The sequence below is a fragment of the Struthio camelus genome, chromosome W (assembly GCF_040807025.1).
Source record: "Struthio camelus isolate bStrCam1 chromosome W, bStrCam1.hap1, whole genome shotgun sequence".
In the NCBI taxonomy this organism is placed as follows: domain Eukaryota; kingdom Metazoa; phylum Chordata; class Aves; order Struthioniformes; family Struthionidae; genus Struthio; species Struthio camelus.
In genome coordinates this window covers 3,187,605-3,210,678 of record NC_090981.1, presented here as the reverse complement: position 1 = coordinate 3,210,678, position 23,074 = coordinate 3,187,605, and the positions used below count along the sequence as shown (strand labels likewise).

Sequence of the window (23,074 nt, the reverse complement as noted above, 5' to 3'; positions counted from 1 at the left end):
GATCAGCTCATTCAGGCCAGTTCCCTCTGTGACATCGAAGCACAAATACCATTTTGTTATTATAAATCACCTAATAACCATGAAACTCCTAGTGAAAGATTTAAAAAGCACAACAGGGCAGGAATGTCCTACAGCGTCCATTAAGACTAAAGGGAAAAACATACCCTGCCTTCCAAAAACAAACAGCTCCAAACCTATCCTATCATCTGCATAGTTTTTTATTTAATTGAGATATATTTTACTGACACCAGCTCTATGACATGCTTGGTTACATGAATATCACATGTGTGAGGGGAAACGTTCCACCAGAATCATTAAGTGCAAACAGGTAGAAGATAAATCCCTATGCTGGTACAGAATCCTCCCTTATCAGGCAGGAATACATAAAAGATGTGCATAAAATGCATGTTTATTTAAATAAGGGAGTCCATGTGAGTTGAACTTGTTTGTAGATGCACATGTCTGTGTATGTATGTGTGCAGGTGCACATGCACATGCATACACATATATATAAATGTGTGTGTGTGTATGTATATATATATATATGTATATATTCCTGCAACTGGAGCAGGAGCACTCTTGAAGTCTATTTCTGCTTCCTCTTTGAGTGGAGGGAGATCAGCTCACTCCACTGCAAATGAATCTGCCAATGTAATATCTTTTCAAGGGCATTGTAAGGTAATTATTAATGTCAATGAGACAATTTGAGAACTATAGATTTAGATTTGAGAACCAGTATTTTATTACAGGGACAAGAGAAGGTTTGGGTTTGTTTTAATTTGAGATTAGTTGCAGAAATGACATGGACATCTGTGAGACTTCTGACTAAGAGGGATTATTATGGTGGACTATTGACTGAGTCTAAAGTATGTCTTGTTTTTTTTTCTCCTCCTCTCTTCCCTGCACCCCTGTCTATATACACAGGAGCTAATGCATCTGCTCCCGACCAGCTGAGCCTAGCATTAGCCTGGAACAGAGTAGACATCGCCCGCAGTCAGATCTTTGTTTATGGGCAACAATGGCCGGTACAGTATATATACAGCATCTTCTACTGAAAACACTTTAAACCTTATGCAACATTAAATGCTTTTTTTTTTTTGGTGGTGGTGGTTTTGAATCAATTTTGTGAGGGTTTAAAATATACTGAGTCATGTTCTTAGTCAAACACAACATTCCTATTCATAGCTACCGAAAGCAGGCAAGGTTACAAACATGCTAAAATGTTCGCTTGTTCAAGGAAATGGTGACATCTACCAATGCCTTAATGCCGAAAGACCACACCTTCAGAAAGATAGGAAATAACACATTGATTGTTTTAAAAAATCATTCTGAATACTGAGAAAAACAAGTGTCTGTTCAAAGCCGTGGTAAAATAAAAAATGGCTATAAATTAAAGGAAAAGCAAAATTTATTTGGGCTCTTCATACTATATGTTTTTATATACTGAATTTGCTGATGACTGGACATCAAAATTATGCTGCACAGATGTTGGAGGTCATTAGGTGGACCAGGAGAGCTGAGCCCTGACGGTACCACAGTAGTGCTGTGGCTCCAAACCCAATTTTGTGCCCAGCGCTGCTAGACACCAGCCTGCCTGCTTCGCCCCGGCTCCAGCTGTCGCCAGCTGTGAGACAGGCTCCCCTGGTCAGCATCTTCCCTTTGAGGGGCCACTGTGGCCAGGCTGCTCAGCGGGAGAGCTCTGTGAGAGGGCTGTAAATATACATTGAACCCACACACACACATTGAACTCTGTGTGGGGCAGCGGAGCAGTAGTTTCCCATGCTACAACTCCATCTCGTGGAGTCACCCAGCAAGACCAGAGAGACCCGGCCTCCACCCACCACACCTTAAACCCCCCCACATCTTTGTTCAGAAGGTTTAGCTGGATCACCATATTCAATATCATGACACTTCTTATGTCATTTTCATGAAAAAATTCATATGCTAGCCCCATCATTATATGAGCGTTTACATCTCCCCATGGAAAAATTATAGCAAAGGAAAATTATTTTGTTTCAATATACTTGCTTTAATTGTAGTTTCTGGAGCTTGCTGCCCCTGAAAGCTGGGATTTTAAAAGATCCTTACCTTTTCAGCTATAGAATGAACAGGACTATTTCTCTTGCCTTCAATATTGGGCATAGGCATGTAGCAACATGCAGCAGAGATTTAGATGGTACTAAATTGCCACTGCTGCTATCGCTCCATCACCACATCATAGTGACAATTTTTGTAAACACTGTTGCCTGCAATCGTTTTGCAAGCTAAAAGCTGTAACTATGAAGTACCTTCTCATCTCTTCATCTCTCACCAACCTGAAAGAGATAGAAAAGAATGTTATGTATAAGAAGACCTCTTGCATTTTGCCCTTTGAGAAAATACTGTTTGTGAAACTGTTTCTGCTTTCTAACTTTCAAACTTTCCCTGAGTTTCAACATCACAAACTAAGGAGAAAGCTCATAAGGATTGAATTCAAGTGAGTGTGTGTGTATATATAATAAATATATCCAATATAAATAGAACGTTTGTCTGGAAAGCAAGAAATAAAGATAATTAATAATGAGATGCTGAATAGAGTAGAGGTGTGGTCACCAGTTTCCTAGGTTTCAGTTCCTTGCTGCTAATCTGAATTTCCTAGAGTATGTTAATCTTAACACTGACACTCATTTTTCTCTGAATCAGAGAAATCGATATAGACTACAGCTGTGATTATCTCATTTGAAGCTTAGCAAAGCAACCCTCAGGATTCTGGCAGGAGTTTCTGCCTATGCCAGGGTGACAGAAGCAGCTGGAAATGGCCTTCAGTGCCCAGGAACAGCTTGAATTAATCGCTTGCTTTGCAGGTGGGCTCCCTTGAGCAAGCAATGCTGGATGCACTGGTGTTGGACAGAGTGGATTTTGTGAAATTACTCATAGAGAATGGAGTAAGCATGCATCGTTTTCTCACCATCTCCCGGCTAGAGGAATTGTACAATACGGTAGGGCCAACCTAAGGCAAATTTTCTATCTCTGTATCTATTGTTTTAACTCCCATCCATATTATAATGACATGATGATGCACAAGGCAGCCAACATCTGCTGGGGACATTTTCCATATTAGAAGTCCACATTGTCTCTTAGCTTTGTCTCTCATGTAATGGAGCTCTCTGTGACTCACCCACTTAATCTCTCTGTATGTATTTTGTGAAACATAAATTAAACCCCACATACTACCAACTGATTTGTGGTCATTGTAATTCCAATATGATAGACCTTAGATGTAGGCAGACTGCACTGGCTGGAAGACAGTAACTGGCAAGTTAGCACCTGTAGGATGGTCATATATGACTCCTGAGACTCTCCATGGTTTCAGACAAATCTTGCAAATGTTAATCAAACTCGGACACCAGAAAACAAATAAAAGCAAACTGACTGGGAAGACATCCTGACTTTAAAGGTAAAATCTGGTAATTTCAGGAGACCTGAGTGACACTACAGTGAAGGACCTCCCTATGTTTTCACAGAATGTTCCAAAAATGATAGTTTTGACTTTTAAAACATTGTTTGTGAGTTTTATATCTTCACCCTTAAAACAAACATAAAACTGCACAGGTTCAAATTGCTTCTCAGTTCCCAACTCCAAAGCACATTCCAGCATTCATATCATAACTGGCTACTGGGAGAAACCAAGAAGTTAGAATTGCTTGAGTGGTATGGAAAAAAATCTTCAAGAATTGTCTAGCTCTTATGTTTGCTAGCTCTGTCTGTTGGAAAGAGATTGTGTTATAGTGCATAAGACTTTTCAAAAAGCTTTGTTTTGCCAATACTTTTCAAAGCACTGCCATCATTAGCTGCCACACTGCGGGCTGTTATCCAGAGATGTTTCATACTGATGGTGACCAGAAGTCAGTCTTTCAAAAATATCAAATATAAGAATTTATTAAATTTGTGCAAGATATAGAGGATCAGGTACCTGTGCTGCCCTAGAGCCAGAGATTTCCATCTGTTCTTTGATTGGCTTGAACTTTGCCTACCTACACCAGCATCTATGTATTAAAAAAAGAAAGCCTAGGAGCTTTCTCGCTACAGAGGTAAGCAGCGTAGTTCTTGTACCAAAGCCAATTTTTACAGGGAATAAGTTTGAGGAAAGTCTTCAGTTCTACAGCTAAAAGAAGACCTTTTAGAACAAATTTATTAAGTGAACTATAGAAATCACCGGAAATTATTCATGCAAGAATTCAAATAGACCTTGGCAGTGAAATTCCTGAACTACCAATAGTGGTATATGACATACCGCAGCCATAATAGCCTCAGCGCCAAAGGAATAAAAGCCCAAATAAAAAGTGCCAAACTTTAAAATGAGCCCTGAGAGTGACTTGGGAAACTACAGACCAGCAAGAGTGACTTCTGCCATGGCAAATTTGTACAAATACAATAAAGAACAGAATTAATAGACACAGGAATCAATCTTATGTCAAGGGGGAAAATTGACATGGCTTTTATAGAGAAGTGCCAAGCCTTAGAAATCTATTATCATTTTTCAAGTCAACATGCAAGAGAATAAGGATGATGCACTTGATACACTTGGATTTTCAAAACCTTTTGACAATGTTAATCCTTAAAGGTTTTTAAATAAATTAGGCTTCTCATGGCATAGAAGGTAAGGATTTTGTGGATTAAATACTACTCAAAGGATAGAAAACAGTGGGTAGGAATAAATGCTCAGTTTTCAGCATAAATGGAGGCCACTATCAGTCATCCAAGTGCCTGTGCTGGGACTAATGTTGTTCAGTCTATTTAGAGATGATCTGAAAAGTAGTGACTAGACAGAGAAGGGACAAGGGACCTGAAGGTGATGCAGGGCCATTCAGGATAGGCAAATTTGAAGTTGCATGTGAAGAACTGCAGGAAAGTCTAATCACACTGATTGGCACACATCAAGTTGAACATTGATAACTGCGGAGTAGTGTATGTAGGGAAACACAGACTGTGCACGTGCAGTGTTATTCTCATATCTATCATCAGTCACAGCCAAGGAGGCCTCCTATAAAAGTCTCTGAAAACATCAGCAACAGTCAAAAAAGTAACTGAAAAGAAAGTACTTCACACAACATGTAATCAAAATTGTGGGAGTCATTACCATCGGCTGTTTTGCATGTCAGATGGGATTAAAAAAGAATTGGACAAGCTCACAGACTATATGTACCATTAGTGGCCATCAGCTCAGATGCAACCTCTGGTGCAGGAGCGCTCTGAGCTGCTGACAGTGGGAGCTGAGGCTGTGGGCGTGGAAAGGCTGCGTCTCTCCTGCTGGTCTGCCTTCAGCCCCCTCCCAGTCTCTGTGCCTTGTTCTGCTCCTACCTAACCCTGTATGGCAGTTCTTGTGGTTTTGCTACAGAAGTGCTTTGCACAAAAAAGAAATTTGGTGAAATAATGCTCTTGTAATTGATTTTAAAATAATTGATAACACTATATAATTGAAGTGCTCTCAGTTGCCTGATTTTTAAACTGCTAAGGTGAGAAAGCTATTTCAACATTTATATCTTGCATGTTCTTTGGATAGCGCAAAAATATTTTATTCTTCTTTATCTGTCCTTTGCAGAGGCACGGACCATCCAACACTTTGTATCATCTAGTCAGGGACGTCAAAAAGGTAAGAGTCCAATAGATGGTAGGTTGGAGATAATGTCATGATTGCTTTTTTGTAGCTAGATACAGTCTCTGTTTTGCATGAGCTTTCAATCAGAGCCTTCTCCTTCCCCTGCCATATCAGAATGCTCAGTTTGAATGTCCTGAATATGAAGTTTTTGCATATAATGCACAATCAGCAAGTTACTTGGCTTACTTTCTCCATGGTTTTAGATGCTTCAGTTTTAGTGCTTCTGTTAGTAGAACTGTAGGCTTTTACATACCATGTGGATTTATGCTGATATCTGTATTTTTCCATACCTGCAGCTAACCTCAAAGCTAATTTCCATGTTGTTAATTAACTCCTGAGTCTGTGAAATATCCATTTTCCTTGTGCTGGATCCTAGTTCATTGAAATGGTTCCTCATGCTGTGTTGTGTGGTACATTGTAAGCGCCTCCCTCTGCAGAAGCGTACAAAAGAAATAGTGCAACTTTCCCCTGCCCCCTTGTCAAGTTCATTTCAAGCATCTTGAATTTGAATGACCCATTAAGAGGGTAGGAGAGAAATACAGAAAGATACAGTGACAGGAAGAAAACACCAAATACCTTTAGCAACGTGTTCAGGAGTAAAGGTGTTGCAGCAGCAGCAATGAATGAAAATCTCTTATCCTCTAAATATATAGATCAAGGAAAACAATTGAGTCTGCAGCTAACCTCATCAACCTGAATTTTCTCCCAAAGCATGTGGGGACATTACATAACATGGACCTCAAGGGTAGTATATTTGTGTAATGAGATATCTTTACATGGGAATAGCTAGAGAGAAGACAGAAAAAGGAATGGAGACATTTTGTAAGAGCACAGATTGGTAGTTTCTTCTGTCCATGAGAGCTGGGCAGAACTAAAGGGAAATAGAGGAGGGAAGTAGCAATGCCTCAGATACCATCTTTCTATTAAATAACCCTATATAATAATCAGTAGCAATGTTTAGGGAAGTTCTGATGTTTTTGTTTGTGTGTGTTACATGGCATCATCATTGCTCACTTATATGTAATATATTAAGTGACTATCAGAAAGTTTGAAATGTCTACAGAAGAATTTGAAACTGTTCTTATGCATAAATCCCCTTGGATGGAGCAGAGTAAAGCTAGAGTGTATTTAGGCTGGCTGCTCATCTTGAAGGGCAAGTTAATAGAATTTTTTCTTTATTAAATATGCAGTTATTTATGTGCCTTTAAATGTTTGAAACAAATATTATCTGTCTTCTTACATTAAAAAAGATTCCTTTTCAAACGTCTTCTCTCCCCCAACATCACCTTTTTAATACCCACTTTTGACTGAGTATATAGTAACAATATATTTTCCCAGAGTCCCTAATAAAAGATGTATTTTTAAAGGAGCATTTGAAAAGAAGGTATGAGAATAGGCAAAAAGAGGATCATTACTCATAGCTATACATTGACATACATTGGCATTAAATATACTTACATTCATATTTAATGACATTATTTTTCCACAGTAACTGCTAAACGTTAGGTGATGGTGATTTTTCCTTAAATGTATCTTTCTTTCCTCTCTCCACATCTGAAGCCTCAGTAATTCCCACTATGTGAAGTTGGTGTGTACTCTTATTAGAATATAGTTAAGGGCTTTGAAAATAAACAGGTCAGGGCAGCCCTCCAGCACCTTCATCAGAAACTGCACCACTGTGACTCTATTTCTCATTTTGTCAGTGATGAGGAACACCCACAGGTCACTGGGAAAAATCTGACAGCTTGACATAGCCCTGCCGCCCGAGCAATTACAGCCCTTCCCAGTCAACCAGGCTATAAATCAGTCAGCAGATCTGACATCAGTTTAAATAAAAACATCTCCATGGAAATAGCTTCTTAATGGACGTCATTATTTAACAGTTAAGTGCCTAACCATGCATGAAAACCAGACCACAGTGTTGAAGCTAGTTTTTGAGTTAATACACATTTTGAAGCTAGATACCTAAACTCTCAGATTTAATTACAGTATCACAAAGCATAAATACAAAAAATGTTTGAGATAACACTTGAAGGATATGCATACTCTGCGCTTTTATGCATGCATCCTAATTATAAAACCTGCACTATGCAAAAGAGTACATGCTATAAAAAGTTATTAATATATTAATTGTTGTGAATTCTGAAATAAAAAACATCTGCTTACAAATCATACATAGAAGTATTATTTAATTTACTGCCATTGTATTACATATCTGTATAAATCTCTGGGAGGTTTCGTTTTGATTTGAAAGACTATCCTGACTCCTTGGCATAGCAGAGAATTTGCGCAACAGAAAGGAAGTCACACTGCCACCATCCTGTCTGCAGCAGCTTACACACACACACCCACACACCCACACACACCCACACCCACACACCAATAGCTTATTTTCCTCTCTGGGTTTCCAGGTATCACGGTTAGCTCTGGGCAGCAAATTGCAAAGGCATGGAGAAACACGCTAAAAGACTTTACAGTAATCAGAGGGCTTAAATTCTGTATGTATCGATTAACCAGGCAAATTATTCCTCCAATGACTCTGCTTTAGAGAACTGTGTTCATCTCTCTTTTTGATCCTCTCAGTTTGGTACCTACACACGGGGTCAAGCCTGCCTGCATCGTCTGCATAATGTCCTTTTTGATATCTTATTCGGGGTACAGAGTTTCACATGGAGGGTTGACTTTCCTCCCTTGACTGTACAAACTGGTGCATTCAGAGCAAGAGGGAAGAAATAGTGGCTGTGCCTGACAACCTTTTCATAAGTGGAGGTTGCCCTCTACTGGTTATTTCAGAAAAAAAATCCTCCCCTGACTGAACTAGTTAACAAAGAACAGTGAAAATTGAGATCAATGTTTTTCTTCTTTATTCCAAAAATGGGTATATAATGACTGTGTCTTAATTCGCTCTCGGGTCATATATGTTTTCAAAGTCCTTTGCTCTGGACTACCTCTGGATTTCTACGTTTCCAGGGAACTAGCAGGTATTATATTGCTGTTCAGAATTTTTTAAGTACTATGTATTCCTCAGAATGCAAAATCAGAGGTTCATTCTCTGTTGAATATAAAAATATATATGAAGTGAAAAAGTACTATAATTGATTAGTTATGGCTTAAAAATGGAAGTTACTACTGGAAAAGAATAATGCATTAGCACTAGAAAGCTTATCTCAGCATTGATAGGTTAATTGATTATTAATCAGGGTACCTATCCTATCCCAAAATCAAATCTTCTCCTCTCTCATTCCCGACCAACCTGGCTCTACTTGAATTATCCCATTCAATTTTTTGCTGTTCTTGGAGGAGTTCTGGCCCATTCGCAGCAGCGTGCAGCTTTTACAAGCAGACTTATCACTGTTGTGGTAGTTCAGTGTGTCTGCTGATAGGGCAAACACTTTGGCACGTGCATAACTCCTTTCGCAAGGGTAGTCCAAGACTTTATCGTGGCTCCTCACTTTGGGAAAGTAACCCTGTGTTTGTTAACAGCACATAGCCATACATATATGTACGTCAGTATAAAATGTGTATTTCTGCTGTGCTTTTATGAATTTTCTTCAGTGAAGTGTTTCAATATTTTCTAGGAGATTCAGATACATCTTTCATTTAAGTTATTTTATTGGAACTTTGCATCTAAATCCCCCAATTAAGTTTTAGAAATCAGAACAACTATATCAAGAAAGTCAATTTTTCCAATATATGCTGCACCCTGTTGCCTGTTATGCTGGTTTTAATTGCTCAAATATTTCTTTGTCACTCAATAACTTCAAAGCATTCATTTTTAGTGTCTAATATTATTCCTGAGACAGCAAGAGTTTGCTGAAGAACTACAATACTAGCTTAGTTATTCCCACTGCTGCCAGTGCTTTCTTCCTTGTTCTAGTAAAACTTTCATTGCCTTAAGCATTCTGGAGAGAGGAGAACATTTCTGGGGGAAAAAAACAGTGCTTAATTTTTTGGTTTATGATGATTTTTCTTTAAACTGTTCAAAATACAAATGATTGATTGGGTACAAATAAGCTGATATGGTTTTGCAGGACATAGTGAACCCCCCATCAGATTAGCTAAGAGTAGGAAGAGTGCAAAGGGCTGTGCTAAGGGGCAGCACTGAAAGGTAGTTGGCAGCTTACATTTTGCCACCCAATTTGCTTGATATTTATCCCCCATCCCCTCGAATCCCAGCCCATTGGCAGGGAGAGCACACCACAGCGCTGCCTCCCTCTCTCCCTCCCCAACTCTTCTGCACCATGGTGAGCAGAGATGGAAATAACCTTTGCTTTTCCTGGCTGAAGGAGAAGAGGAAGGAGGATCTTTGCCTCCATTTCATCTCTTCTGCAGCTATGTAATGGCCAGGTGCCATCTGTTCCCCATTAGTGCATCTCTGCTCTGAATCTAATCAGCACATCTGCAGAGAAGCCAGGCAGACGTGCAGATATTTCCAGCAAGATGCAGCAGTCATAAAATTGTTCCATGTGAATTATTAACCTTCTTGTGATGATCACATAAAGAAATCTACAGGCTAACTGTAATCTGTGCTGTATATCATTATAGCAAATGTGATTATTTTATTAGAGTGCATTGAATAAGTTTGAAGCTAAAAATTGCAATTTCCTGGTCCTTCTGCAATGTTGACCGTACAAGTTAATTTTTTACTAGACTAATTTTCTCTTTTTCCAAGGCTACTGCTCACAGTTTACGGAAGGATAATTTATCTCTTTTTCCATCTTTCATGCATAATCACATCCCTTGCACAATGACATACAGGACAGAGAGTTGTAAATCTGTGGTGTTCTTAACAACATCTCTAGATGTGGGTGACCTATTCCCGACTTGCTAAATCATGCCCTCTTTTCTGGTAGGGAACTGCTTGCTGAACAGTTCAGAGGCAATGATATGGAGAGGAAGGCAAATTTTAGTTTTTGGGCAATCCCTTCCCCTTAGCCCTTTTCTCCTGTAAAGGGATGATAATATTGCCCTTGTAGGCAAAATCTCAGAATTCATAACATCAGTGGTGCCATTTTCAGGCTTGACCATAAAGGGAAGGAAGAAATGTGCAACAGAGTACATGAAGAATGATGCATGATGATGACACTGAAAATTCATATTATATTTAACAGAGAATAAGAAAGGAAAAGAAATGGGAGAGCAATGATATAGAAGTTTTTTCCAGGATCCTGCTAATGACCCCCACCACAAACACAGTTCCTTTTTCTGTATATGGGACAAGAGCTCCTCGGCACTGCTGGAAATTAGGTTGCAAGATTACTGTGCTTAGAGAAGTTTTCAGTTAAATATTTCGGGAGTGTAAGAAAGTATCATCTAGGAAAATTGCTGGGCTTGTATTTTTCTTCTTGAACAAAACCCCAAAGTATTAGCCAAGAATGGAGTCACAAATTTTGTTTATCACAACTATCAGTGATATTTTCCTCACACTAGGTGTAAAATTTAAGCAAAGCTATTCATTTATTTGTGCATAATTCCAAAAGGGAAGCTACCAGACCCTCCTTTCCTCTAGAGACTAGCAATAACAGTAACTCATGCGCTGTCATCTAGAGTAGGTATGCTGATAAGGCAACTCTCTTTCTGCCCCGCCATTCCTCTTCTGAACTGTGGGAAGGAAACCTGTCAGGATGTGAAGATCACAAGTAGGAGCTGGTTTCATGTGAGCAAATGACATCACATGACATCACCTCAGTGGCGCAGCAGAGTAGATGAGGCAGCCCAGTGAGATGCCAGCACAGAAGATATGGGGGTCAGATGGTGCGGCAAAGGTGCTCTCTAGCAAGACTAGCCTTCAGCAATTGCGCCTGACCTTTCAAGTGTGCTGATCCTCCTGCTTTTTGTTCTGCAGTCATGTTCCTTGTTTCCCCAGCTGAAGAATATAAGTACTGTGTACTGATGTCGTCTGTTACTGTCAACAAGTTCTTCACCTTCTTATTTAACTTATGTCTTCTTTCCAAATGAGAATATCCAGGTTTCGGTTGGATCTATTTTAAGGTGAATTAATTAACCAGCATAATAATACCTTCCTGTTTTTAACTATTTTAATTTGTTTTATTCTAACATAGTTATAAAGTATATTGAACAATGCCAATAATAACCATTTTTTCCTCCCCCACAATCCTCTTTCTTTTCATTGCAGGGAAACTTACCTCCTGATTATCGGATAAGTCTGATGGATATTGGTTTGGTGATAGAGTACCTGATGGGAGGAGCATATCGCTGCAACTATACCCGAAAGCAGTTCAGAACATTATACCACAATTTATTTGGGCCCAAGAGGGTAAGGAGCAAGTTATTTGCCATCAGTATGACTGCACCCATTGGCAGTGAGGAAATGAATTACAATAGTTTCTTAGATGATTCCAGGTTGGGGACAAAAATCCACAGGCACACACTATTCTGTCTACTGATTCATTTCTATCACGTACTTAGCAGCTATTTCAATGTACTGCAAGTCAGCCCAAGCTGCAATTTTTTAGAGTTTGATGTAAAAATTTTTAGGTGGGGCTGTTCTGCTGCCTTGGTAAGACCAAGATATAAAACAGTCTCTTCTGGCTTTAAAATCTATAATTGGGAGTATCCATAGCTTCTGAAAGACCAGAGTCTTTTTATCTCTCCCAATAATACTGTAGGGCACTCAAGTTAGATTTAGAAAAAACTGTATTTTGATAGAAGCATTTCCTTGCTCAGGACTCATCTTCTTGACTGCCACCTGAAGATATCAGGACAAGGAAACTCATAACCCAAAATTAGCTTTATTGGCTGGATGTGGCTCCCATTGAGTCAGTGGGCTAATGGCAAAAATACTGTTCTGTATTTTTGAGGTTTTCTTGTCTGACAGGTTACACTACCATGAATCCAAAGTAAAATTACTATCCTTCTAAAACATAAAAGATATTCATTGTCATTCATAATGCAACTGACCCAATCCAACTCGAAGCAAAATCTGATCATGTTTCTAGTAAGATTTGTAACAGTGTTTCTTTCTTTGCCTATTTTTACTTCACAGTGTTGTTTCACGTCTCAGTTCAGATTTTAGCAACACACACTATTGAATATTGTTGTAAGTGACCATAAAGAACAACAGCTCTGTAAAACATTTACAGCCAAACATGTGAAATGGGTTTGTTTATTCCCCAATACTTCCTTTGGTATTATATTTCACTTTTGAGAGGAAGAGTAGTAATTTTCCGTGCTGGGAGAGACTTCCTTCCCTTAGCCACTCTGTCAAGAAAAGTGTACAAGTTGAGACTTCACAGACCCTGAGCCAGGCAAGCAGAGCAGCTTCATAGCTGTCAATAAAAGTATGCCAGGGAAATAGCCAAAATACTGATGCACTCCAGATAAATTCACTCATGCCAGCATCTCTTAGCAGTGATTCCTATTTCCCATCCACTAAACAGCCTCGAAACATCTGTAATTTGTGCCTGAATCCAAATGTATGTATGTCTTCTGTTCTTTGTTTTGTTGAAATAGGGCGAAACTCAAGGTTGACTTCAATTTATATTATATATTTATATAATGTAATTAATCATAGTGTAATAATATAATAATTTAATAATTATTATTACATAATATTTTGAATATTTTTATATACAGAATATATATCCATATAATTGGAATTTTTGATCATGCTTCTGGGACAAATAACATTTTTCTTAACTTTTTTGTACAGCCAAAAGCCCTGAAACTGTTGGGAATGGAGGTAAGTGACCTGCGATAAATCTTAATGTCTTCCCCTTTTTTAACAACTATATGTATTATCAACATAATGTTTAGATTTACAATAATGAAGGCACCAACAGTTGTTTTCAAATTTTAAATGAGAAAAAGTGCCACAAAAAGTGTATTTTTGATCCAGATAACTTGTTTATGCAAAGGCCAAATTAAGAAATGTTTCTTAATATAACTCCAGCAGAGAAAAAAGAAAAGAAGGGTTTTCCTCCTCTCTGCATCAGATTTTTTTTGTTGAAGATTAAACATTTTTCAGTTCATCAGTCCAAGCAGTATTTCAGTCAGATAACCATAAAGCTTAAAAAGATTTCAGAGAAATGAAGCAGTTGTAGAGCATGGTGCAGAAATCTTTACATGGGCAAATTTTTCATCTATTTTGTTGACTCTTTTGGCCACTCTGATGCTTCAAAGAGATAGTGGTGTTTGTTTGCTTGTTTTATACCATAACTTTCATTTTGCTACCCACAGATGTAGTACAGAATAGGTCAGCTCATCTGATAAAAGCAGTAGGCTAAAATGTGGCGTGAAAGAAAAATAAACAAGACAGTCTAGCGAGAGAAACAACATGAAGCTGGAGGAAGAAGGGATAAACATGGGATAGAAAGTAAGAACGGGAGTAAAGAAAGGAGATTCCTACTCTACTGAGAGGATAAAGGGAGAAAATGCAAACCATAAATAGGGAGGAAATGTTTAGTAGACTTGAACATCCCCTGGATATACCTTCTTTAGGTGGAAAGAGGTGGATGTGTCCCAAAAGACTCTATAATTAGAGCAAACTCTTAGCTTTATTTTAATGGTGGCTTTTCCAAAATTGTTTTGGACATTATGTGATTGTGCTTCATGTTATTAGGGAGAAGGAGCAATTTAGAGTGATAGCCCAAAGCTCTTTTTCCCTGTGTTTAGAAATGGGGGCACTGACTTACTAATTAATTTGCATGGAACAATTTTTTTTGTTATTTTATTGTGTGAAATATTTTATCCAAAAGAGCTGAAGGGGCTGGCCTGCAGGGAAGGTATTTGACATCTCAGGTATTGACTCCAATACATTGTGTGAATTGATTCAGCCCCTTTATTGGGAAAAAAAAACTTTCTCTACAATTCTCACAGGATGATGTCCCTTTGCGGCGAGGCAGGAAAACAACTAAGAAAAGAGAAGAAGAAGTTGATATTGATTTGGATGACCCTGAGATCAATCATTTCCCCTTCCCGTTTCATGAGCTGATGGTGTGGGCTGTGCTGATGAAGCGTCAGAAGATGGCCCTCTTCTTCTGGCAGCATGGGGAGGAGGCTATGGCTAAAGCACTGGTGGCCTGTAAACTGTGCAAAGCCATGGCCCATGAAGCATCAGAAAATGACATGGTGGACGACATATCCCAAGAACTGAACCATAATTCCAGGTGGATTTTCTTTCATGTATACTTTCTTGGGTAAAAAAAAAAAAAAGAGGAGCCTGCTGATCCTGCCAAAAATTTGCTTTTCTGTGCCTTGCTTTCACTTCTAAATTGTAGGGAAAATACAGTCCCTTCAGAGAAAGTCTAAATGGCTTTTAAGCAATCTGTCTGCCAGAGAAGCAGTGTTGCTAGCAGTATAACTTCTGAAATGAGAAGGTGTCAAGAAGGCAATGAAATATCTATACTGCCTGTGTGTTGTCCCTGAGGCCTCAAGAGTCAGGCTGCAACCTTTTCTGTGCCTTTTCAAGCCACTCTGTTTATCCCAAGCAAAACGGTTGTTGAAAATCTTACGAACATGATATTCAGGCAGAAACAGTAATTAACAAAGAGCTCATGCTTAGGTGAACCATCAGTGAGACTAGATTTCATAATAATCTTTTCTGATATTAAAAACTGAGACATAAAAAATGGTGAGAATTTTAAAAAGAATATCGGACATTCCTTTTTCCAGGAGACTTGACCATAAAACCATGAGCAAGCAGTGGAGAAGCGATCCACGAAGCTGCAGACAGCCAGTGGGTTTCAACCAGAAAATGTCAGGGAGGTGGGCAGGCAGGTGGGAGCAGACATCTGGTAGGTGTGGGTGCTCAGCACTTCTAAGTTGGGCCACTTATTTATATGCCTACCATCAGTCACTCACATTTGAAAACATGGGTTTCCATGTGTACAGTCACCATCACGACTTGCGTGAGGGCAGGTGATGCACCCCTTGCAGAGGCTGTCGGTCACGGAGATTTCTCTTTGCAGCAGGCCACTCGGGCTAACACGAATGAACAAATGTCCCCCCATTGCAGGGACTTTGGCCAGTTGGCAGTGGAGCTGCTGGATCAGTCATACAAGCAGGACGAGCAATTGGCAATGAAACTGCTGACCTATGAGCTGAAGAACTGGAGCAACGCCACGTGCCTGCAGCTCGCAGTGGCAGCCAAGCACAGGGATTTCATTGCTCACACTTGCAGCCAAATGCTGCTCACGGACATGTGGATGGGTCATCTCCGGATGCGCAAAAATTCTGGTCTAAAGGTCAGCCCTGTTTTAAAATAAAATTAACAGTTAGAGCAGTTCTAATAGATGGTGACCGGGCTCACAACAAATTAGAAACAACCGGCTCTATTAACCACGTTTCGGCTGCTTATTTATAATGGCGTTAACTGGGATATATCCTTCCTGTGTTCAGCTTTTCAGCAGGGAGATTATCACAAACCCAAGTTCAAAGCATATTACTTAGATTTTCATCACCTTTCTCAAAGCCCCCTCCAGCATCAGCGAGAGTTATCAGAGTAAGAATTGCACCAGCAGGTTAGTATGTCACCCTGCCTGGATACCTGAGGGGTTAGCCAAGGTTTCTAAAGATAAATAAAGAAAAAGTGTGTGTAAGTGAATTAACTGCAAATGGAAGGTGCTGATCTGATGGCCTTGGGGAGCAATTCCTCAGAACAGGTCAAAGTGAGTTGTACAAATTTTCTTGCAAGCCCCTGTCAGTCTTCCTGATGACTGACCTGAAGGGACTACCCGAGGGGATCTAGAGAATAATTCAATTTCCAAAGCCATTTAAGCTTTACTTCCACCAGCAAAACTGCTAATAGAGCAAGGTGGATTCTGAGAGGTGAGTTTCCATCCAGAAAAAAACTGGGCTGGCATCTTTCACCTTCACCAAAGTACTCACTAGTCAGTTCAAAACCAGGAATTGCCTTTTCCTCCCAGGTGATAGAGAAATATTTTCGTGGGGGGGGGGGGGAAGGGGAAGGGGAATTCTCTCTCCTGCACTACCTTTGTGTGAAAAGTGGTACTTGCTCCGGCTGTTTTGCTGCATGAAATGATGTTTGCTAATGATGAGAATGATTATGACTAAATGCATCATTATCATACTGGATCTAATCCAGTAACAATGATGAATGAGGATAAGTGACTGATAAGATTCTCATCATTCTCCTGTAGGAGCTATACTTAAATACCATGCTGCTTACAGATAGAAAGCGTTCTCATGTTTGGGGACGTCTTTACTACCTGCTTTTCTGAATCACATCACAGGCCCTTTGCCCTTCGTGAGGGATTGGTCCCTTGCTCACCATTTGGCTTTGCAGATATTCCACCTGGGTAGATCTGGCTCAGTGCAGCAACTCATTTCCCACTGTATGCTTTCTTCTTTACAGCTTGCATCTCTTAAGTCATAAAATAGACCCTCTTTTCACAATGATTAATCAAAGGTAACAAACTCTTTTTGCCTGTCAACTTCTTGTAACAGAAGGGCCTCACAAGGATCCTTTACTCAGTTTATAGTCTGTATTTTACTCACTGATGCTCATTAGCAGGCCCTGTATAAAGGCAAAGCAAGCTACAGTCTATGCAAGCAAGAGGCAGGATGGCAAAGAAATAAATTTGCAAGCATGAGTCATGAATTATTTCCTATGAACAATTTTCTCCAGTTGAAATTGGCAAATGGAAAGAAGGCTGAATCTAATTCTCTTGATGTCTCACCAGGGATGTATAGCACTAATGCAAGGGGAAGAGGCAATTGTTAATGCTGCCTGTCCTTAAAAACAGCCTCTCTGGGAAGTCAGGTCTGCCCGTAACCCCCACTGCTTTAGCACATCCTCGCCCGATGGTATCCTCTTCCCATGAACCGAGTGCAGGAACAGTCAAGGCCACTTAGTGCTCAGTTGGTCTGAGGCTGGACGTGGGGTTCGTATGTTCTAACTGCTCCTAATTGCAGTAATTTGGATGATTTCAGCAACACACATGCTGCCTGCCAACATGATGAGCACAAGCAGTCTCCCTCTTCTGACATGCCAACAGCCTATCTGGTTTCACTGTCTTTTAGGGAAAGATGTATAATAAAATTGTTTTCCGTGAGATTCCAGAAAAAAAAAAAAGCTGTTGTGTTTGCCAGTTACAGACAGGCCACTTCTTTTTATATTGTTATATGTCTTTAGTTATACTACAGATTTGACCCCAAGCATCGTGCATTGCACATATCAGCACAAGGCAAATTTAATGATTTCTGCATTCCCTCTGCACAAGAGAGGGAATGCAGAAAACAAGGAGCTGGCATAAATATGAACATTACGTGGCTGCCAGGTTACTGAAGCAAAATCTAAGGGGACTGCATAGCTAAGCACGTCAGTGTGTGCTATTGCTGGCTTTGTCTCTTCTCAGACCCACACATACTTATGCCTTGACCTGTACTACCTGGGCATATTAAGTTGTATATTAAGTTATATTAAATTAATGCTTCTTGTGTGTCATTTACACTGATGTTGTCTATTACATACAATGCAGAAATCTGCAGGTTCAAGGTCTGAATGCACCCATGGTCCCACCTGCCATTGAGCCTATGTAATATTTTGTAAATGTATTCTAGTGGGTAATAATATGCATCTGATGAGCAAACAGATAAAACATTCAAGAGAGTCAATTAGCCATAGCACTCATAGCAATACTAATGGAAGTTACATGCTTTGTTTCACCACAGAGCTCTGAAAACATTGCCCCAAGTGACAAATACTATACTGCAATAGAAACTCGCATGCACAAGTCTATTTCTTTTCCCAAATGTCCCGAGGGAGTTGTTCCATTTGATACTAAGCAACCACCATGATTGTAATCTGTTTACTGTGATTATTATTATTATCATTATCATTGCTTTAGGTAATTCTAGGAATTCTACTTCCTCCTTCAATCCTCAGCTTGGAGTTCAAGAACAAAGATGACATGCCTTACATGTCTCAAGCCAGCGAGATCCATCTTCAGGAGAAGAAGCCAGAGGAACCAGAAAAAACAGTGAAAGAAAAAGAGGAGGAGGGCATGGAACTCACTGTAAGAGCTGACAATAAATCACCGGCTTCAGTGCTGTTAGTTTTCTATTCGCACCTCTGTGGGTGTTGCAGGCTATCTGATGGCTAAATTTAGTATATGAACAGGATACCAGTCTTAACAGCCCCCTCTGCTTGGTGAGACTTAAACTGTATATGTTGGCATCATTATGTCTTCATGTTGCAGCAGGACATGATGATGCTGAAGCATCACGTTGTAATGTAATGTCCTCATATTTTGATTCAATTCGATGCTGCATTGTCTGAAATAAATTGAAGAGATTTCAGAATTGAAAGCACTCAGCTGTGACAGATGACTGGGCACCCCTGGTAGAAAAGATGCTCACTAGGTCTTCCTTGGGATGGAGATGCCCAGAGAGTGATGAAAACTAGAGATTTTCTTTTTTCTCTTAGTTCACTTCATTAGAGTGCAATTTAGCATGCAAGTAGGCAAGAAAAATGATGAAAACATTCTTCAAAATTCCTTATGGATTTGTAGTCAGTGCCTCTCACATATATACACAGGCAATTTTTAATGCCCTGAAGACATTAGCAAGTAGCTAGACAACTCAGCCATTACTAAGAGCTTCCATAGCTCAGTAGAACTGTGCAAAGAAGGGCTTGTCTGTAGTAGTAACACAGCCTTAGATGAATAATTTACACCAAAGGGAGAATCAAATAGCTAATGCTCTGAAAATTACGCAAGTCACCTACTTCCAGTCTGTTGTTCTCAGACTTGCTGGACACTTTCTAATTCAGGCTATTATTGTAAGAGTTAACAGTCCTGCCTTAGTTTAGTTCAGTTCACTTTGGTTCCGATTGTGGTGTCTTTGAAAGGCTTAAAACTCATCCCCAGTTCTTCTAGGTCAGGACAGAGGAGTAGAAATAAGAGGGTTTTTTCCTGGTTAATTTAAAAAAAAAAACACACACACACAAAAAAAACCAGACTATTTCCCACAGGCAAACAGCAGGAGCTGCCCCCAGGACCCTGTCTGTAGGCAGGCAGAAGGACCTGCCTACAGGACCCAATATGCAGGCAAGCAGAAGGAACAGCCCACAAGACCCACCTACAGGACCCATTTGCAGGCAAGAACCTGGCTGTTGGGAAAGACCAGAAGCCAGAATAGCAGCAATGGGCTGTTCTCTGCCCATGAGCTGCTAACTGTGATTTACTATCCCTAGCTTCTGATCTGCTCATGAAGTGCCTATTCAAATCAAATAAGCACTTTGCAAGCTGCCGTTTTCTTGGCAATGGGTATAAAATTTGGGGAAGTCACTTCCATCTCTCTGCAATTATCCCAGCTCCTGGTTTCTTGTCTATAATACTGTGTTTCCTTTTTACCTTCTGACTCCCAATGCAAGGAAGTGATGTGCTGAACTGTATATGCTTTCCCAGACGAGTCTTAGACCTTCCCTCCCTTCTCCTTTCAGTGTGCTGACAGTCCTGTTGCTCTTTCCCATCACTGACTCTGCCCAGCTACTCCCTCAAATTTGATGCATCACTCCAGTGAAGTTTCAGACAGATACAGCCTTTTATAGAAAAGTGAGAACCATTTCCATTGAGTCCAGCAATTTTAGAAACAAAATCTTGGGCCCACTACTGCTGACTTAATATTTTGACTACATAATTTGTGGTGAGTTTTAGGACTTGTAACATGGCTTCATAATTTCACTTTAAAACCAGCAATGTCCTTCAGTGGTGCGGAGAATGATTTGCTAGTAAAGAGACCTTTGCATATATGTCTGTGGTTAGATATCAGAGACAGTTATATCTTGTCCCCTTTGGTGTCAGGGAGAGTGGTCCTGCCTGACATATTTTAAATATAATAAAAGATTTTAGATGGAAGTTTGGGGTTGTTTTCCTTCTGGCCTTAGTCAAATTACCTGGCATAAGTTAGATCTGGCCTCTTCTCCATGGACAAGAGGATCCCTGAGAGACTGTTCAGGAAGCACCTTTGTGAAGCTTCTCTTTAGTCACACTTATATTAAGGGTACATTATTATGGCTTATTGAGATTAATAAATAATTATGAGGTGATTTCACAAATGTTTAATCAATTTTTCAACTCTAGTTCAACAGATCAGTCATTGCCCCTAACTACAGCATTCATAACACCTGCTGCTGAAGCATTTATAATAAAATCTATTTGGATAACTGATTTTTTTGGTTCAGTGATGACCTTTTTTCTTGACTAGTTTTATTTTTATTCAAAACCAAATGCATATTATTCTCCATATTTTTCCTTTCAGAACAAATGAATAGGGCTTTTTATATACATTTACTGTAGTTTTGTTTTATTTGTTTAGATATTTCATACACAATTGTTTAAAATATTTTCCAAATTTTCCCTTGGTTTGGGTTTCTGAGCTTTTTTTGCCCTAAAGCTTAAACAAAAAAAGGTGAACTAAAAATCATTTTGGTCACCCCAAAAGTCTATTTCTGACCAATAAACTATTCATCCATATAATTTCACCTAGCTCTATTCCTAATCATTTCCAATGAATACTACTCATCTGTGTATTTCTGTAATATTATGTTTATATGCATTTTTATAAAAGTACCCCTAACATAAAAGGATCACATTTAGACAAGCTCAACTGATTGATTTCTTTTGAAATTGTCTGTCTCATCTGCTGTTAAACCCAGGTGACTGCTTGATGGAGAGATTTTGCCAGTGCTTAATGGTAGGACAAAAGAGTCAGTTTATTCTTCTGGATTGTGCTTGTGCAGAGTGGATGAACTACAGGGCCACAGTGATTTTTTTGTACTCTTTTACACCTAATTTGCACAGAATAATGTGATCACAGCAACAGTGAAATAAGTCCCCACATGGGTGCATCTGTATGTGAATATATGTTTATTTTGTGCCATGCTCCTCTCAAAGGACTTGGTGGACTGGTAAATGTTGGGATATACTATATAAACATGTAGTGTTTATTTACTGTAAGCTATTTGTTACTCACACCTGCTTTTAAATTATAACAGGTATACGAGAGTGCTGGGCACACATTTCTTTAACACTTTGATGCTAGGCAACAGACTTGCCTTTTTGCAGCATATTCGCAAAAACGTACTAGAGTACCACTCCCATCACCACCTCAGCACCAGGCAGTTTAACACAATTTCTGCATGGACCTGCCAGTCATTAATCCTTAGTAGTAGACCAAGAGGAGTAGAAGGGCTCTAAAATCTAAAAGCCAGGGACCTTTTGTATTTGTACAATGTCCTGACCAGGGCATTAGTTTAGTGGCTGATTTTTAGGTTGGTCAAAAAACCCAATGGTCTAGCCTCATCCAAAGATAATGCTGATTCTGGAAGCTATAACTAGGATTGCCCTTATCCTTATTCAGTGCCCTATAGTTAGGACATTAGAGTTCCTTGGTAAATTATCTTATTTCAGAATACAGAATAACACATCAAAGCCATTTAGAGGGTGTTTTATTTGTTGTTTTGGTTGTTTTGTTCAAATTTCCCACATCAAATAAGGAGTTTGGGCTTTCATAGAGAGCACTAAAAGTCTGAGTTAGGACATTCCAACAACAGCAAAGTTGGTTAGTGTTGGCCTTTGAGATGATATGCATCTTATTCATGTTATGTATGCTTAGCCTTTTCTCTCTAGTAAAAGTAGCTAAATATTAAATCAGGAAAAATGCAATTCTTAAGTTGGGAAACTTTGAACATCAGCACTTGTGCAAGGTCAGTGGGTGCTGGTGGGGGGTTACAGACCACCTGTGCTAAAGCAAAAAGCTTTGTTTCATCTGCAAGAAGGAAAGCTGCCTGTAAGAGAGACTGTTTTTCCATAACACTGAGACCTGTTTTCCATGATGGGGTTACCTTAGAGGTCTGCCTGTCCATTAACAGTAGCATCTGAAAGAGCTGAGGACAGAGAGCTACCACACAGGACATGGCTTGCGGTCACCGAGTCGGCGCTTATACCTCTCTGTCCCAGGACAGGGACAGAAGGTGAGAGCAAACTAGGGTTTTTTTATTTTCTAAAAAAGCTATTATACAGCATCCCATGTGGCCTCCATTAGCGGCATGTCAGCATCATCAGTATCACACCAATTATGGCTAAGTGGGACAAATACATGAACCATCTTATCTAGAATTGCCACAGTGGTTTCCATTTACAGCCAAATTAAAATTCTGATGAACTTTAAATGGCCATTTCTTATTTTTATTTTATGCCATGCTGCATGTGCTTACTTTCACACATGGGAATATAAGCATATGAAGATACTTTTAACAGGCTTAAGGGCGTTTTGGTGTCATTTTGAAGATCATTTTGCTATGGGCACCAGTGGTCCAAGAATCTGGAGTTCCTCCATCTCCATCTCGCCCACTTCTCACCAACCTCTGTCAGGGAGGAGTGCGCTCACAGCACTCTTACCTCTGCTCAAGGCACCCATGCAACAGCAGGCACCCCTTCATGGCTTCTTAAA

At 39.6% G+C, this 23,074-nt stretch overlaps 1 protein-coding gene across 5 annotated transcripts in view; it reads left to right on the top strand.

Moving 5' to 3' along the window:
- LOC104144135 (transient receptor potential cation channel subfamily M member 3) overlaps positions 1–23,074 on the top strand; it is a 397,790-nt gene that overhangs the window by 334,460 nt on the left and 40,256 nt on the right. For all 5 annotated transcript variants that reach the window (XR_011137448.1, XM_068925565.1, XM_068925564.1 and 2 more), the window contains exons 10-17: positions 925–1,025; positions 2,844–2,978; positions 5,582–5,632; positions 11,775–11,915; positions 13,311–13,340; positions 14,477–14,766; positions 15,615–15,843; positions 18,469–18,636. Coding sequence is in view for 4 of the 5 variants with exons in the window: in XM_068925565.1 (XP_068781666.1) it covers positions 925–1,025; positions 2,844–2,978; positions 5,582–5,632; positions 11,775–11,915; positions 13,311–13,340; positions 14,477–14,766; positions 15,615–15,843; positions 18,469–18,636 (1,145 nt within the window). In the remaining variant the exon portion in view is untranslated. The remainder of the gene's footprint in view (positions 1–924; positions 1,026–2,843; positions 2,979–5,581; positions 5,633–11,774; positions 11,916–13,310; positions 13,341–14,476; positions 14,767–15,614; positions 15,844–18,468; positions 18,637–23,074) is intronic.